The 18,247-nt window shown below is 39.7% G+C and overlaps 2 protein-coding genes across 5 annotated transcripts in view; one reads left to right on the forward strand and one right to left on the reverse strand.

Annotated features, from left to right (window-relative positions):
- The window catches only part of CLHC1 (clathrin heavy chain linker domain containing 1), a 39,601-nt gene extending 24,255 nt beyond the window's left edge, over window positions 1-15,346 (reverse strand). Inside the window, exons 1-5 of one of the 4 annotated variants that reach the window (XM_059187683.1) lie at window positions 15,244-15,346; window positions 10,533-10,570; window positions 8,190-8,448; window positions 3,488-3,675; window positions 1,360-1,493 (exon numbers count right to left, since the gene is read on the reverse strand). In XM_059187683.1, coding sequence (XP_059043666.1) covers window positions 1,360-1,493; window positions 3,488-3,675; window positions 8,190-8,366 — 499 coding nt within the window. In that variant the 5' untranslated portion in view covers window positions 8,367-8,448; window positions 10,533-10,570; window positions 15,244-15,346. Of the gene's footprint in view, window positions 1-1,359; window positions 1,494-3,487; window positions 3,676-4,241; window positions 7,131-8,189; window positions 8,449-10,532; window positions 10,571-15,243 lie in introns of those variants that run through there. The other 3 variants (XM_059187684.1, XM_059187685.1, XM_059187686.1) reach the window with 3 other exon arrangements.
- A 289-nt stretch (window positions 15,347-15,635) lies between these two features.
- On the forward strand, window positions 15,636-18,051 carry RPS27A (ribosomal protein S27a). Its single transcript, XM_059187694.1, has 6 exons — window positions 15,636-15,725; window positions 15,827-15,891; window positions 16,393-16,447; window positions 16,856-16,941; window positions 17,286-17,417; window positions 17,865-18,051. Exons 2-6 carry the CDS (start codon window positions 15,844-15,846, stop codon window positions 18,012-18,014), a joined length of 471 nt encoding a protein of 156 aa, XP_059043677.1. The 5' UTR covers window positions 15,636-15,725; window positions 15,827-15,843; the 3' UTR covers window positions 18,015-18,051.
- Window positions 18,052-18,247: the final 196 nt, after the last annotated feature.

Raw genomic sequence — 18,247 nt, forward strand, 5'->3', positions numbered from 1 at the left:
TCTTGAACTCAAGAGTTGGACGCTTAACTGACTGAGCCACCCAGGCTCCCCTGCATCTTAAAAAGTTTTAATAACCTCACTGTCACACCTTTCCAACCTTTAAATACCACTGTTAGTCAATTCCACCAAAAGCTTCTGCCTAACAATTCAGGCTTTTTGTCCAAAGATTTCTAACCAACGATTCCATTAACCTACTACGGCAAACCCCAGGGTAATCTATTTATTCCCTCCAAAGCAAAGTCTATAAAACCTGCCAAGCCCTCAGTCCCCAATCCCTCATTGTCCGCCCCCCCATATTATTCATAACAACCCATTCACAACACTTGAAATGATTCTCCTATGCAGACCAGTTGTTGGTTTTTAAAGGCATACATCAAAATTCTCTCCCAGAAACCTCCCTGGATTAATCCTACTCAGTTTTTAATCATTCCCTTACCCTGAATCCTCTCAGCATCTAATCAATTTGACTTATTCTCTACTTATTAATATGTACCTTATTTGTACTTTGACTCTCATAATTTTATATTTGAAAGTGAATCTAGTCCCTGCTTCCACCAAATGCAGGATGGTCGTCCAACCTGAAATCCTCTGGTATGTAGCAGTTCATTATTTTCAAGACAGAGCGTCTTCTAATGAAACCAAATCTGACTTCCTAAAATTTCCACTTACTGATTCTGCCTCTGCATAAACACTAGTTGAAATCCTTAAAAGTTCTGAATACAGTTAGCTATTCTCCAAGTCTCCCTTTTCTGCAATTCTTCTATCCACGCATCGTACAAACTTCTCAACATCCTGAGGAATTTCAGGATATATTCCAATTTCTTAAAATGTGGCTTAGCTGAAGATAAAGAACCAGTGAATGCTGACATCAATGGGAATCAACAATATTCACTAGAACTTAATACAGTATAGGTTTTTCATATATTATAGCAAGGATTCTCAAACTTGAGAACCACATGAAGGCCTTGCTAAAACACTGCTGAGCTCCACTCCACTCCCCCACCCCAACTCCCACCCCTGGAGTTTCTGACACAGTAAGTCTGCTGCAGAGCCAGAATCTGCATTTCTAATAGGTTTGCAGATAACATCGACATTGATGCAGGAACCAAACTCTAACAGTCCTTCCCTTATACTTTATATAATCCGGCCAGTCTGGAATTCTCTCAGTTTTTCAAGGTTGTTGAAGTTGTCTCATTCCTTTATATCCACCTGGAGTCCAGGCTAAAGTTGTTCGTGAAGTCTGGCTAAAGTCCTGGTACACTTGCAGAAACACACACTGCAGCACATGTAAACTGATTTGTATGATAGGTAATAACTGAAAACAGTTGGGATTTCAAACATTTTTAACAAAATACATACCTGGAATAGGTTTTGAAGGATCTTTGGAGAAAGTATGATATCTTACTTCTTTTGCCTCATATTCTGCCCTAAGTTGTTTCATTTTGTCTATTTGCAATTGAATCTTTGAGGAATTATTTTCAATAACCCTCATTCTGAAAAAACAGAAAGGCTTTCTTACATTTCTTTCAAATAGTTTAGTTATTTAATCATAAGATTTAAAGTAAAACAGGTTAAATCATTACTTTATCTTGGCTAAGTATCATTTTGAACCATTATGGACTGAGGTGTTAAGTTTCTGAAACAATGTCCATTAAAAATTAACTAAACTCAAAAGTGAGGAACGGTTTTCTCTCAGAGCATCAATTAAAATCTTACACTACAATTCACAATCTTACTGGAAATGCGTACGTGTTAAACATAATAATCTGGCCATAAAGTACTACATGTATTCCCTATAGTTGAAAGTTACCTTTGTAATTAAAATTATTTTTGTAATTATACTAGCTTCCTGTAGCTGCTATAACAAATTGCCAAAAACTTATTGGTAGCTTAAAACAACAGAAATTTATTCTCCTACAGTTCCAGAGATCAGAAATCCACAACCAGTATCACTGGGACAAAATCAAGGGGTTATGCTTCCTCTCAGAAGCTCTATGGAGGGGCGCCTAGGTGGCTCAGTGGGTTAAGGCAGTATCTATCTTCAGCTCAGGTCATGGTCCCAGGGTCATGGTCCCAGGGTCCTGGGATGGAGCCCCTGGGATACAGCCCCACTTCGGGCTCTCTGCTCAGCAGGGAGCCTGCTTCCCCCTCTTTCTGCCTGCCTCTCTGTTTGCTTGTGATCTCTCTTTCTCTGTCAAATGAATAAATAAAATCTTTTAAAAATTAAAAAAAAAATACTCTGGTTTCTCTTCAGATCGTATAAATCTTTCGCCTTTTACTAAAAATTAAAAAAAAAAAACACTTGTGATTGTATTTAAAGCCCACCTGAATAATCCAGGATAATCTCCCCATCTCAAGATCCTTAAAATAGTACCATCTATAACGACCCTTTCTCCAAGTAAAGGAGCAATTCCAGGTTTCCAGGATTAGGACCCAATATCTTTGAGGCCATTATTCAGCCCTCGATAGTAATTTTGAGCCTAGAGCTGGAGGAAGGATAGCACCTCTTTGTGATAAAACTGTCTTATTCCAGAAATGGGGATCTTAAAAACCAAGAGCTACCTCTTGCTATAAATTTCTTTTAAGCATCATTTGAAGTTCACTGTCTAGTTTATCACTGATATGTTGGCCCTGGGAGGAAATAACAGATTAAAATAAATTCAGTATATAAATGTCAGTTTCTGGCAAATTAAAAACAAGTTTGTCAGTAGAGAACTGTTGCCCACATCTGATTACAATACAGAGTTCCTGGTCCCTACAGATGGCTCAGAGTAAGAACCTGCAGTATTCATGAAAGAGGGACTGTGGAAATAAAATACCCTTTGCCTTTCAACCAAAAACCTTATGATTGCAGAAGAAGAGCATGTTAAAAGTAAACAGACTCTTGGGGCGCCTGGGTGGCTTGGTTGATTAAGTATCCAACTCTTGATCTCAGCTCAGGTCATATCTCATGGTCAAGGGATCGAGCCTGTATCAGGCTCTGTGATCAGAAGAGTCAGCTTGAGATTCATTTTCTCCCCACTCCCTACTCACATTCTCTCTATTGAAATAAATACATAAAATCTTAAAAAAAAAAAAAAAGAATTGAAGGCAAGGACTCAGATACTTACACATGAATGTTCATAGAGGCACTATTCACAATAGCCACAGAGGTAGAAACAACCCAAGTATCCATAAATAGAAAAACAGATAAACAAAATGTGGTATATTCATACAATGGAATATTATTGAAACTTAAAAAGGAATGAAATTCTGATATATGCTACAACACAGATGGGAAGGTAAGGAAGTTGTTGCTTCTTGCTGTAACTACCTGTAGGATCTCCTTATTTTTGACAATTTCACTATAGATCTAGTTGAGAATTTCTTACTATTTACAATGCTTAGGATTCTGGAGGGCTAAGAACCACTGTTTATAGATACACTGACTAGGTAATATAACCAAGTAACAATCATCACCTTTTGGGCTACTTACTAATATACTTACTTTGCTTCAAGTTGGATTGTTCTTTTCCTGTGATACACCAATGCTGTGGGCTCTGCTGCCAAAGCTTTAAGTTTTCCATGAAGACAAAATGCAGCTCTTTGGCCTTCCTTCACTGTCTCAATAAAGCCATCATATTCTTTTTTGATTGAAGTAAGAATGGATTTGTATGCAGTGATATACTCTATTACCTGAAACATTATTTTTCTGCCTATGATACTGAATTTTTTTTTTGGAAGACAATGGAACAAAAGCCTTGCAAACAGCATTGTAGATTATTTCTTAAATGGAACATGATAAGCAGTTAGAAGTCTTAAATTTTAATACCCAGGGTATTAAGACAACTAATATTTACTCAATATGCACTTTGGAAATCATTACAATACTATCAGCTTAAATATTTTTGCTCTACTTAGTATGAACACATATATCATATGATGTCAGTTAAAACCAATATCAGGTCTAATTATCTCAATTATAGATCTTTGAAATATAATTGCCCATCATTCCTTACTATCTCTAAATTACGTCTCTGGCTTCATTCAGTCCTTAAAATCCTGGATTCCCTTCACCTCTCTGTTTTTCTAACCTATCGGCTCCTACTGGTTAATTAATACTCTCAATTCCCCAGTTGCATTTCTATTGCTAAGATGTCAAGTGCAACTATAGAAAACCTGCTACATATTCATAGTTTCCAATGGTGTGTATAAGTACAGATTATCTCCAGAAGGATAATAATAACAGAAACAGTGGGTACCTGCAGAGAAGCAAAGAGGAAGCAGGGTTTGAGGTGAACAGGACCTAACTTTCCAATCTATATTCTTCTTTATTGGTTTTCTTTTCTTTTTCTTTATTTTTCTTTCTTTTTTCTTCCTTCTTTCCTTCCTTTCTTTCCTTCCTTCCTTCACTCCTATCTTGTGTATGCATTATCCACACAAAAATAATTAATAAGCATTTCAATTAAAAAACAAAAGCTTATAATTTATGGTTTCCAAACTCTGCATATGAGGATTTTAGAAGGGATCAATATGTATAGGGAATAGATATGATCAATCCATAATTTTCCCTGAAAGCTGAATATTATGCTGTCTACTCCAGCTACATCTCTAGTCTCTGTTATCCCCCACAGGTTTTCTGTTAGCTAAACAATATCTAAAAAAAAAATTATCTGTTCTGGAAGAGATCTGGTCTATCAAGAAATAGTACAAAGAGATCAGTGGTAAATATCAGTAGAGAATATGTGAATGGGAGATACTGATTGTCTTTTTGACATTATTACCCATCTACCCAAACCAGGAGGACGGCCACCCAGGAACCTTTAATGAAACAGAGGCTATTACTCTGTAGTCTTCCAAATTAAATACCCCACTGTTCCTGGCCATCTTCCACTTCACATGCCTCTAGGATATGCCACAACAATCCAATATAATTTGGGTACGTTAATGGAGAGAACAGACTTGTAATGACACCACAATCAGCTCCCATACTTGCTTGCTAGAAGACACAAATTTCAGAAGAACACTAATAGGAACTGTCAAGAAGGCACAGGAAATGCATAAAAGGAAAGGAAACACACTGGCATGCTACAGGTAGAATCCAATTTTGCTTGACTCACAAAAATATTTAAAATGTAGGAAATTTCACCAAAAACTCAATTTCCATTTCTCCTGAAAACTGAAAACCTACCAACATGAATCCCCATTCCTAATGGCAGTAATCAGCTAGAACTTTAGACTACATTGGTTCTTCATTTTGCCACAGCACTCATGACTCCTTATTCTCTTATAGCCAACCAACTTAACCCTGACATATGGACTTCCTGGCTCTACATCATTCAAGTTTGAGGGTCAGGTTTTCATTAAACTTGAGACTTGGTAAGAGGGGTCTGAGCGAGAAGAGGAAGGGTAGTCATTCCACCTCAGCTTCTATATATGGACACAGGCTACCTGTACATGCTACCAGAAACACAAAAAACAGCCATTTCCAGAGGATAGTTGCCTCCATAATTCACCCTCTTCTATAGATGCTCACTCTTCCTAGCTTTGGTCTTCCTTGCTTACTAAGTATTTGGCTCTTTCTATAACCTACCCTCAATTCTTGTTACAGGAGTCTCAGGTCCTCCTTGCTTGACTTAGGCACCATGCACTTGCAAAATCCTCTATGTGTGATTCTAAGCAGAATTTGGGATTTGTTCTCTGATTCTAAGTACTCAGAGATGCAAGTTAATACTTTCATCATTGCCCAATTAGATCCTTCCAAGGCAAGAAAGATTGGAGAAGGCAGTCATTAGTAGCTTTTTAACAATCAAATGTGCTGGAATAACATGAAAATGGGAAGATCAGAAACCCTTGGGTAGCTCAGTTGGTTAAGTGTCTGCCTTTGGCTCAGGTCATGATCCCAGGTTCTGGGACAGAGTCCCACATCAGGCTCCTTGCTCAGAAGGAAGCCTTCTTCTCCCTCTGCCTGATGCTCCCCCTGCTTGTATTCTCACTCCCTGCCCTCCCCCTCCCCATGCTCTTTCTCTGGCAAATAAATAAATAAAATCCTTTTTTAAAAAAAGGAAAGACCAATTATATTGAGAAACTAGAAGAAAAGTTTCTCTTAAGTACCAAGTAATTTCTATTTCAGACCCCTCTCAGTCCTGAAGAACAGGATTCTTTACAAGGCACAAATGTACAATTTATTATTGTACAATGGACAGATAGTCCACATGGAAGTCTTGGGAGATAGGGCGAAAAGGACTACAGATGTAAATATTATCTTTTATTTATTCCCATGTCTTTTTTCTAAGAATTAAATTAACTAACACCACCTCCAAAATGACTTTACTAGAGCTATACTAATTTAAAGCAGACAGCTCTTCATGTAAAAAATCTTCCAACAAGTATCAGTATTTGGGCATGCCAAGATAAGCGTGTCACCATTATGATAACTTTCCTCTGCTGGTTTCAGGTAAGTAGAATCTTAGCATGATTCTTTTTTTTTATTTTATTTTTTTTCTTTTAAGATTTTATTTATTTATTTATTTGACAGAGATCACAAGTAGGCAGAGAGGCAGGCAGAGAGAGAGGGAGAAGCAGGCTCCCTGCTGAGCAGAAAGCCCCATGCGGAGCTCGATCCCAGGACCCCAGCATCACGACCTGAGCTGAAGGCAGAGGCTTTAACCCACTGAGCTACCCAGGTGCCCCAGCATGATTCTTGATATTGATGCAACCACTCAAAACACTGCCTTTAAACAGTCATACGATATATTCCTTAATTACTCAAAAGCAGTATCACTGATCATAATGACATATAAAATGAGGCTAACCTGCCAATGTACCAATTCTAAAAGATAGTGTTTTTAGATGACTTAAAAGAAAAGACTGTTTATTTTATACTCTTATGAATACTCATCAATTTTCTTAATTCCACTTACAGGTACAAATCACTACTTTGTGCTCATTTTTCCTTAGAGTGATGCACTATGATTTTAATTAGAGGAGGAAAAAGATTCTTGTGTATACTCTTTAAAAATTAAACAAAAGGGGCGCCTGAGAGGCTCAGTAGGTCAAAGCCTCTGCCTTCAGCTAAGGTCATGATCCCAGGGTCCTGGGATAGAGCCCCACATCCAGCTCTCTGCTCAGCAGGGAGCCTGCTTCTCCTCCCAACTCTGCATGCCTCTCTGCCTATTTGTGATCTCTATCTGTCAAATAAATAAATAAAATCTTTAAAAAAAATTAAAAGACTGAGTTCCTATTTTGCCTGTGACTGTTTTACTCAGAAACCAATAGTCCACAGAATTCTTTTTTTTTTTTTTAAGATTTTATTTATTTATTTGACAGAGAGAGAGATCACTAGTAGGCAGAGAGGCAGGCAGAGAGAGAGGGGGAAGCAGACTCCCTGCTGAGGAGAGAGCCCAATGCGAGGCTCCATCCCAGGAGCCTGAGATCATGACCGGAGCCAAAAGCAGAGGCCCAACCCACTTAGCCACCCAGGCACCCCAAGTCTACAGAATTCTTAAGATAAATAATTATTTCTTTTGGGTAAAAAGGAAAGGATGCTGATTCCACTTATTCAACTGCCAGGGCATCTTCCAAGGAGGTTAAAAAAAGGTAAAACAAAACAAAACAAAACAAAAAAACAAACAAACAAAAAAACAAGGAACCAAAGGGGAAACTGCAATTGTTTGTAAGGAAAAATAAGTGTTTCTAAAATCTTAAAAAGCAAGATCAAATGTTATATAAAGCCACAACATTTTCTAAACTCCTCTATTTCCAGTGTTCGGTCCAGTCAAACCTCTTGCCTACTGGACCTATCAAGACCTCTAACTCACAAAGGGTTCCAACTTAATATGCTAGATCCAATCGAAGCCAAAACTTACAACAATTAGCAGGTTCCTGCTTGGCAGTCCAATCCCTAACAAATCAGATATTTTTAGATAAAAGACCAAAAGGATGTTAGAAGGCACAACTAAATTGTTGCTAAAATACTGACAGCCTGTACTCAAGCTAAAACAATCAAAACACTCATTAAGTGTCTAGTGATAGAAATCCAGCACTGTATTTTCCCCATTCATCCCTTCCCAATACACTGGATGAACTTCTCAAAATTGAGAAACGCCGTGTACTCAACAAGCAGTGATATCACTGAGGCAGGAATATTAGTTGTCAAGACAGACCATTTCCACCCCATGAAAACTCCCTCATCCTATGAGCTTTGATACCTTATCAAAAACGTTTCGGTATATGATGTAATATTCATCAGCAGGTCCTTCCTTGTTACAGCCCACTCTTTCAGTTTCTGTGATTATGTATCTTTGCATACTTTCCAAAAATTCCTTGTCACTCCTACTAATGATAGGAGGGAGCACTGCATGTTTATTTATTTCTTGAATGGACATATGTCACAATCTGCACACTTGTTCACCAGAGAAGACTTAAGTCTTGACTTGCTTTTCCAAAAAAGCCAAACCTTTGGCAAGCCTGAAAGAAAAAAAGACCATCAATTGCTTTGAAGCTTAAAATAAATCAAGTCATTTCTAATAAGTTTATAAAAAATTATAATATAAATTTAATTATAATATAATTTAATTTATAAAAATTTTATAAAAAATTATAATATAAATTTAATTATAATATAATTTAATTTATAAAAATTTAATTATAATATAAATAAAAATTATAATAAATTAAAATATTTATCTCAGAGATAAATATTTCAACCTATGAATTAAAAGATCTTAACTATTCTACTGTCAAGTGCTTTACCTCTGGGATAGAAATACCAAACACCAGTCAATAAAGAGCTTTTTAGGAACCAAGCCTATCTGTCATGTGATTGGATGGTTTCTTATGTTTAATTCAATACTTTCTAACAGAAGGTTTACCACTTTGCTTGCTTCACATGAGAAAAGCAGTTTGGAAGCCTCCTAATGATATAAACAAGGTCAAATACTTCTCTACCCACGTGCTTACTTGGCCTAGGTAGTCATGATAGCTACAAACAACTCACGAATTTATTTTATTATAAACTTCATTAAAATTCTTATCTGTAAAATAAACATACTAACTAAAAAGTAAGAAGTCAGAACTTCCTCTAAAATCCATCCATCAATGATATCAAAGGTAAGAGTCCTCTTCCAGCACAGTTTCAAGCTGCTACATTCCATTGCTCTTTAAATAAAGAATCATTATCCAGTTGAATACAGAAGTTGATTCCTGAAAACTATTCACATTAACATCAAACAGAACCCATGGCTTACTGAAAAATATCTGGCAAGACAAAACATTTGAACTCTTCCCAACTCTCCTTTACCCATGAATATTCAGCTATAAAACTTGGAAAATAGGGAGCCTGGGTGGCTCAATGGGTTGAGCCTCTGCCTCTGGCTCAGGTCATGATCTCAGGGTCCTGAGATAGAGCCCCGCATTGCATGGGGCTCTCTGCTCAGCAAGGAGCCTGCTTCCTCCTCTCTCTCTGCCTGCCTCTCTGCCTACTTGTGATCTCTGTCAAATAAATAAATAAAATCTTTTTTAAAAAAATTGGAAAATATCAACCAAAGAAAATTAATGAAAAACTAAAAATCATACAGAATCCTCCACCCAAATACAATGATTATTTAATATTTTGGTATATTTCTTTCCAGTTTTTATAATTACAAAAATTAGGATCACACTCTATATTCAGCTTTGTATCCTCATTTTTTTGGGAAGATTTTATTTATTTATTTGACAGACAGAGATCATAAGTAGGCAGAAACACAGGCAGAGAGAGAGAGGGGGAAGCAGGCTCGCCATTGAGCAGAGAGCCTGATGCGGGGCTCAATCCCAGGACACTCGGATCATGACCCAAGCCGAAGGCAGAGGCTTAACCCACTGAGCACCCAGGCGCCCCATCCTCATTTTTTTTCACTCAATATTAAAAGCACTTTTCCACTTGTTGAATAGTTTTCAAAAAATGACTTCTAGGAACCTGGGTGGCTCAGTTGGTTAAATGCCTGCCTTGGGCTCAAATCATGACCCCAGGTTACTGGGAGAAAAGTCTTTGCTTCAAGGGAACCTGCTTCTCCCTCTGCCTAATGCTCCCCCTGCTTGTGTGAGCTCTCTCTCTCTCTGACAAACAAATAAATAAAATCTTTTTTTTTTTTTTTAAAGATTTTATTTATTTATTTATTTATTTATTTATTTATTTGACAGACAGCGAGAGGGAACACAAGCAGGCTTCCCACTGAGCAGTGAGCCCAATGCAGGACTCTGGGATCATGACCTGAGCTGAAGGCAGATACTTAAGGTCTAAGCCACCCAGGCACCGCTCAAATAAATAAAATCTTAAAAAAAAAAAAAAAGACTTCTAATAATTGCGTATTTGACTAGCACACCATACTTAACTTAATCATTCCCCCACTGTTGAACATTTCCACTATAATGCTGTGATGAGTAAATGTCTAAATCAATTTTACCATGTTTTAGTGATGCAATTGATATCTGGCTATTTAAAATGACATAGATGGCCTATAAATCCTGCCCACAGGTCATATGCAGGAGAAGGGAGACACCAAAATACTTACCAAAGTTTAAAAGACCTAATTTACTTCATGCTGAAGAACTGGACAATGAAAAACCAGTTGGTAAATGAACATAGGTAGTTCCAATAAGGTAAAAACCCATAAATGGATCAACAGTTTTCCCAAGTGAGAAATCAATTTCCTTATTCACTCATTCAACTAATTTTTACTGTTTACTAACTGCCAGCATTATTTTATAGCTAGATTTTCAGTAATAAATAAGTTCTTGGCTCCTTTGAGCTTACAATCTAGTAGGAGAAACAAACTATAAATAAACAATGTAATTTCAGATAGTAAAAGACAGTAGTGTAAGGAGGAAAGATTGGGTATGACCACTGGAGAGTTAGTGGTTATACGGAATACCAGTGGCCTCCTATTAACTTTAGGATAAAATCTAAGTTCCTTCACTTAGCCTATGTAGGCCTGTAGGAGCTGGGTAGTCCAAATCTTTCTCCCTGTCTAAATTTTTGTGCCCTTGCCATGAATTTGCTGAGAGTCCTGCATTGATTCTCTCCCATCTCTGTATTCTCTCTCTCCATCCTCAACACTCCCTGCCCCCACTGAGATAACACTCCTATTACCATCCTTACTCAGTTGGCTTTTACTCATTTTTCAGATCTCGGCTTATATAGCTCCAGGAAAGCTGCCCTGAATTCCTTTAAACTTGGTCAACTTCTACATTCTCCCATGGAACTGTGCATATCTTCTATCATGGTATTAGTACTCAGCCACTCTATAATAGTGTTCTGTTTATATTCTCTATTTCTCCCAGTAGGCGGAAACCAAAATGTTCTCTATCCCCATTATCCTTCCCTACCTATATGCATTCCAGTGCACAGTACAGTTTCTAGCAGAAAATGTACTAAAAAATGCTTAATAATCAATAGTCACTTAGCAATAATGTGGTCTGCTCAGAAGACATGACTTTGTGGTGCCTCAAACTACAACACAGCTAAAGCGACTGTTTCTCAGCATCTACAAAATGCCCGAGTCAAATAAACCAACGCAGATGACCTTTCACTCACTCATTCATATTAGACACAAAGGGATACAGAGAAAACAAGTCACAAAGATTCCCAGTCAAGTCTATTGGACTAGTTAAATAACCCATTGCTACAGAGCAGAGAGGGTAGTGTGACAGAGGTGGGCACAATGGACTCCAAAAGCCAAGAGGGGCTAGTTTGTGGGAGAGGGCAGGGAAACATCAGGAATAACATCTAATGGAACAACACCTAGGGCAATGCTTATGTTGTGTTGCATTTATTTATCCAATAAATTGGGGGAAGCATACCTACTGTGTCTGTCACTATTCTAGACACTAGAGATACAGCACCAAACAAAACAAAGTCCCTAACCTCCCAGAGGTTACATTCAAATGGAGAGACAGACAACACCCCCAAATACAGATGACACATGAGGCTAAGTTATATAAACAAATAAAGCAAGGAATAGGGACTAGAAAGAAGGTGGGAGGGTGCTATTTTATACAAGGCATTATGCTGGGAGAGAAGAAAGCCCTCACTGATAAGGTGACATTTTAGGTTATTTTTTGTGTTTTGTTTTGTTTTGTTTTAATTTATTTGACAGAGATCACAAGTAGGCAGAAACACAGGCAGAGAGAGGAGGATGCAGACTTCCTGTGGAGCAGAGAGCCCGATGTGGGGCTCGATCCCAGGACCCTGGGACCATGACCTGAGCTGAAGGCAGAGGCTTTAACCCACTGAGCCACCCAGGCACCCCAAAGTGACAAGTAGTTTGAAGATTCCTGGGAGGAGTGCTTGATGCCGACAGATCAGCAAGTCCAAAGGCTCAAAGCAGGAGAGCATCTCTGACAAACACCAAGAAGGCCAGTGGGGCCAGAAGAGGACAGAAAGGGACAAAGAAGGTAAGGTCAGAGAGGTAGCTGCCAGATCCTATAGGATATAAGGCCTTGAAGTCAGGACCACTACCAGTTCCACCATGGGGCATGTTTGCACAAGTTAGAAAAAGGTGTCCCTTTTACTAGGCAGAATTGGCAAGAGGAAAAATGGGCTGGAACATTGCCTTGTTGTTCCAGTGCTGGAGCAACAGCCTCACTTAAAGGAATTTATGTTTCACTCTCAGAGACATGGGAAGCCACTGGAGGGCTTTAGACAGAAGAGTGATAGCTGACATACATTCTTTTTTTTTTTTTTTTTAAGACTTTATTTATTTATTTGACAGACAGAGGTCACCAGTAGTCAGGCAGGCAGAGAGGAGGAGGCAGGCTCCCCCCAGAGCAGAGAGCCCGATGCAGGACTCTGGGATCATGACCTGAGAGGCTTTAACCCACTGAGCCACCCAGGCTCATTTTCAAAGAGTCTTTCTTGATGCTCTGTGAAGACAAGGGTCAAAGCTGAAAGAACTATTAGGAGGTTACTGCAATAATCTGGCCAAAAGATAATGGCAGCTTAGATCACAGCAGTAATAGCAGAGGTGGTGAGAAGTGTTCTGTATACCGAATAAAGCCAAGAAGAATTTGCTATGTATAAGAGAGTATGTGGATATGAGAGAGCAGTCAAGGATGACTATGAAGTTTTTGGCCTTAGCAATGAGAAGATGGGAATAGCCATTTGCAGAGATGGGAAGAGCAATTTCATGAGATCAGGACTTCGGGTTGTCTGAGAGGTATTGAGTAGTCAACTGGATATGTGAAGACAGAGTCTTAGTGAGTGGTCTGAGTGAGAGATAAGTTTATCAGTCATGTGCATATAGATGGTATTTAAAAGTATGAGATGGATGGGGCACCTGGGTGGCTCAGTCCATTAAGTGTCCAACTCTTTTTTTTTTTTTTTTTAAAGATTTTACTTATTTACTTGAGAGAGAGACAGTGAGAGAGAGCATAAGCGAGGAGAAGGAGCTGGGAGCCTGATGCGGGACTCGATCCTGGGATTCCAGGATCATGACCTGAGCCGAAGGCAGTCGTCCAACCAACTGAGCCACCCAGGCGTCCCTCCAACTCTTGATCTCAGCTCAGGTCTTGGGGTCATGAATTCAAGCCCCACATTAGGTTCCATACTGGGCATGGAACCTACTTAAAATAAAAATTAAAAAAAAATAGAGTTATGAGGCAGAATGAAAATGAACTGGGAAATGTCAAAAAGCAGAGTTCTGATGAATTAGCCTTGGTGGGGGTTGAACTCCAAAGTTTAGAGGTCTGGTAGATCAAGAGAAAGCAGCAAAACAGCTTGGAAAATTTCCAGGAAAGTAGAAGTAAGAGAGGTATCCTGGAAGTCAGGTTAAAAAAAGAAAAAAAAGGGGCACCTGGGTGGCTCAGTGGTTTAAGCCACTGCCTTCGGCTCAGGTCATGATCTCAGGGTCCTGAGATCGAGTCCCACATCGGGCTCTCTGCTCGGCGGGGAGCCTGCTTTCCTCTCACTCTTTCTGCTTCCATCTCTGCCTACTTGTGATCTCTGTCAAATAAATAAATAAAATCTTTAAAAAAAAAAAAAAGTTTCAAAGAGGGAGAGAGTAAGCAACTGTGTGAAGTGCTGACAGATCAAATAAGATTAAATGACCAGTGAATTTAGCAATATGGTGGTGATCAGTGACCTACAAGAACTATTCCACTGGAATGGTAGGGACAAAAACCTAATTGAAGTAGGTTCAATCAGTGGAAGGGGAAAACTGGAGACAGTGGGTATAGACAACCTTTGAAGAAGTTTTGTTGTAAAGATGGAGACAAGTTGGCAGAATATGGGATGAACAAGGTTCCAGGAAAAATAAAAATGGATTTTTCATAAGTGCCAAAGCATAAGAGAGGTAAGCTAGGAACTTCAATTAGCTCAATCATTAAAGTGTAAAGTGAGTAATGGGTTTGACAGAATAGGCTTAAAGGGAGGCAGAGGCAGAACATCATACTAAATAATTTGGATTCTTATCCTGAAGGTGAAGTAGAATAACGATATAATCACCTTTACTTTTTAGAATATTCTGGGGGCAAAAATGAGACTGGGTTAGAAAAGGAGAAAGACTGAAGACAGGTGAGAAGTTAGAGAATTAATTCTTCCAGGAGAAAATTAAGGAGAGCCTGAATTTGGGGTTGGGGCTGCAAAGGAGAGGGCATACAGAGATAGAGAAGACATTGGGAGTGTACATTAGAAAAGATTCCTTGGTCTGTGCAGTGGAGAAAGGCCAGAGGAAGGTGTGACTTGCTTTTAATGGGCCAGCCTTCCTAGGAGAGAACCCTGCACATACTCTCAAATTCTTCCCCTTGGAAGATTTCCTTCACAACCACTCCCAATGTCCCGACTTGGAAATTCTACAGCCAACTACTCATTCCGCAGGATTCTTTCCCATATGGCTTCATTTTAAAACCTGAAAACTCCGGACATTTTCAACATATTACCCTGTTTCACACTAAAGAGTCCTACACCAGGCCCAGAACCTTTCCCAGACTGGGACAGATTTGGGGGTTGAAGACGGGGAGGAGTTACAGTTGGAAAAAGATGAACCCAAGGTTTTGAATACTACCTATCTTTGGCTGGAGCTGACCACATGAATTCCCTTCCCTCAGAGGCCAAAGCGACTGCGGGCACATCGCCGATCCCCCGCCCCTCACCGCTTGTGTCTGTGAGTGAACGATACCCTCCTTCCCCAACCCTTCGCCCGCTTCTTAACCTTTCCTCCTAGTCATTTAACCTAGTCTGGTTTCCCCTCAAACCATTACTCCGCCTCTACCATCCTCCCTCCTCACCTGAACCCCTTCCTCCAAACACTGACTCCAACGCTTGTATATAGTTACTAGGGAACCGTAGATGTGGAATTGCATCTTGGGACAAGTAGTCCTAACTAAAAGAAAGCAGTGGAAAACTACAATCCCCAGAAGACAGTTCCATTTCCTTCCTTTTCCTCCAATAAGGACCCCCCCCTCAACCCCACCCCCTTCTAAAGACCCTCCTAGCCACGTGGCTTGTATGGGCAAACCCTTTTAAAGCCATTTTTCGTTTGTTTAAATCTACTATTTCGAGAGCATTCTGAGGGTTAAAGTGAAAAACAAGTTCAGATAGGAAAGGAGGAATGAGTTTCATGGCCGCATCTGGCGGCATGTGGTTAGACAGCCGCTGTAACACCAGTCCGGCATTTGACGTGGTCGCCTAAGAGGTGGGGCCTCTGGCGGGGGCGCCAGGAAACCCCGTGGGCCGGCGCCTTGCTTTCCTTTCCGATCCGCCATCTGTGGTGAGTATATGCTCTCGGGCCTCTCTCCGGCCAGCGGCCTATCCGGTGCACTGTTCTGTGTCCCCACGTCTGACCCTTCTCCTCCTTTACCTCAACCTCAGGTGGAACCGCCGCCAGGATGCAGATTTTCGTAAAAACCCTTACGGGGAAGACCATTACTCTCGAGGTACGGGTCAGGTGGCGTGAGGAAGTCAAGGCCTGAATAAGGGCCTGAAGTGAAGTCTGGGACTTCCCCCGCTTTCTGCCTTAAAATGCGCTTAAGAGCCTGGGTTCTGTAAAATGACCCTGAATTGAGGGTTGTTGGCTGAGTAGGGGCTAGGGCTGGCTTTCGATATCTGAAGTACGGGCTCTCACCTCTTCAGTAGTTCCGGCCAGGTAGCCAAAGCAGGGGGCCCACGGTGGGGGGAGGGAGGCGCTTCCACCGGTGGGCGCGAGCGCGTGTGGCGCAGTCGCCGCAGTGGGACCTGGGCTGTGCTCGGCTCAGGAAGTGTGCTCGCCGGAGGCAGTCCTGGGGCGGTTGCCTGCCCCCTCGGTGAGTGGTCAGCTTTGCTGGGGTAGGCTTCAGCTCTCCACCGGCTAGGTTCTGTGATAACTTGCAAATGGAATTGGGCGTTTTTTCTAGTTTTTTTTTACTGTGATACCGGTATTTGCATTTTTAAACTCATAGGTTGAACCCTCGGATACAATAGAAAATGTGAAGGCAAAGATTCAGGACAAGGAAGGCAAGTAATATTTTCTAGTTCAGGAAATTAACCTGTACCGGCGCCAGCCTAACTACTGGACATAAGTGCTGTTGGGGGGGTGGTTGGAAGATGTCGGATTGACAAAGTGAAATGCTTTTGAAATAATAACAAATATTTGTGTGCCTGGGGCCAACGAGGGCTGCTCTTCCTAATTGTGAACTTGGGTGAGCTATTTTAATTCTCTACCCTGCTTCATCTAAAAATGAAGGTAGTAGTAATATGTGTTAACTGTTACTGGGATTAAATAAGGTCAGTTGGGCAAGCGTTTAACATGCCTAGCCTGTAGTAAGAATTCAGTGACTGCTATTAGTACCCTTTATCTGAGTAAGGATTATCCATAAATCTAATCAGATGCCCTTGTTCTGATGGGACTTTATTTTTTATTAGGGATTCCTCCTGATCAGCAGAGACTGATCTTTGCTGGCAAGCAACTGGAAGATGGACGTACTTTGTCTGACTACAACATTCAAAAGGTCTGTTTGGAGGAAAGAGCAGTCCTTTAAATGTAAATCTTTGTAAGTTTTGATGAGCACGCAAAAGTGGGGGAGAATAACGTTAGCAATAGATTCCTTGGTGACTCTTGCATTAACATTTCAGAGACACTGCTAGTTTCTCACAGCCTGGATTGTGTAGATTGCTTCCCATGGTGTGACTTGATGTGTTCTTAAATCTCCTTATAAACAAGTAGTTGATTCCCCCTCCCCCAAACTTATTGTATTTATCACATCCAGTTAGAAGGTGTGTGAAGCTAGTTGCCCCTTAGTGGAATATGAGCATTAATTATTTTAAAGCCTATTTCATCCTCTTCCATTAACAGGAGTCCACTCTTCATCTTGTGTTGAGACTTCGTGGTGGTGCTAAGAAAAGGAAGAAGAAGTCTTATACCACTCCCAAGAAGAATAAGCATAAGAGAAAGAAGGTTAAACTGGCAGTCCTGAAATACTATAAGGTGAGCCAATGTAATAAAAACGTTTCTGGGTGCCTTGTTAGCGTACAGTAGGTAGTGTGTCAGTTTCATAAAAACGTTTTTATCCACAGATTAATAAATTTTGTTTGCATCTCTGGTTCTAAACTTTCTATTAAATTTTTGTTATATAAATTTATAAATTTTTGTTTTCTGTTTGGTATTTGAATAAGCTTCATATGATGAGGTTCACTTTTAGCTGCTTATTCCAAACCAAGTTCTGATTTTGAAGTCAGATCTGGGTTTAGGTCTTAACTCTCAACCACTTGCAAGGCAAGACTTTAATTTTTGTTTAATATTTTGTTGTGATAAGTACTTTTAAATACAAAACTACACTGTTTTGCGATATTAAAGGTTGAATTTTGAGTCACTTAACTTAGACTTCAGAATATGTTATAAAATTATCTTAACAGCAGGTTTGTACTTATTTAGGTGGATGAGAATGGCAAAATCAGTCGCCTTCGTCGGGAGTGCCCTTCAGATGAGTGTGGTGCTGGAGTTTTTATGGCTAGCCACTTCGACAGACATTACTGTGGCAAATGTTGTCTGACCTATTGCTTCAACAAACCAGAAGACAAGTGATTATATATGAGTTAATAATAAAAGACATGAACTAACATTTAATTGTTGAATTTTATTCCAGCGACTTAGAGTGGATGATCACACCATTTTGATAAACTATACATACTTTGGCAGAAAAATTAAGATTGTATTTAATACCAGTTATCTAAGTAAAAGCCATTTTATGTTTCTGTCAGGTTTTTTGTCCATACTATTAAAACTTTGGACCAGGTAATTCTTTGAGGACTGTCCTT

The sequence above is a fragment of the Mustela lutreola genome, chromosome 9 (assembly GCF_030435805.1).
Source record: "Mustela lutreola isolate mMusLut2 chromosome 9, mMusLut2.pri, whole genome shotgun sequence".
NCBI classification, from domain to species: Eukaryota; Metazoa; Chordata; class Mammalia; order Carnivora; family Mustelidae; genus Mustela; species Mustela lutreola.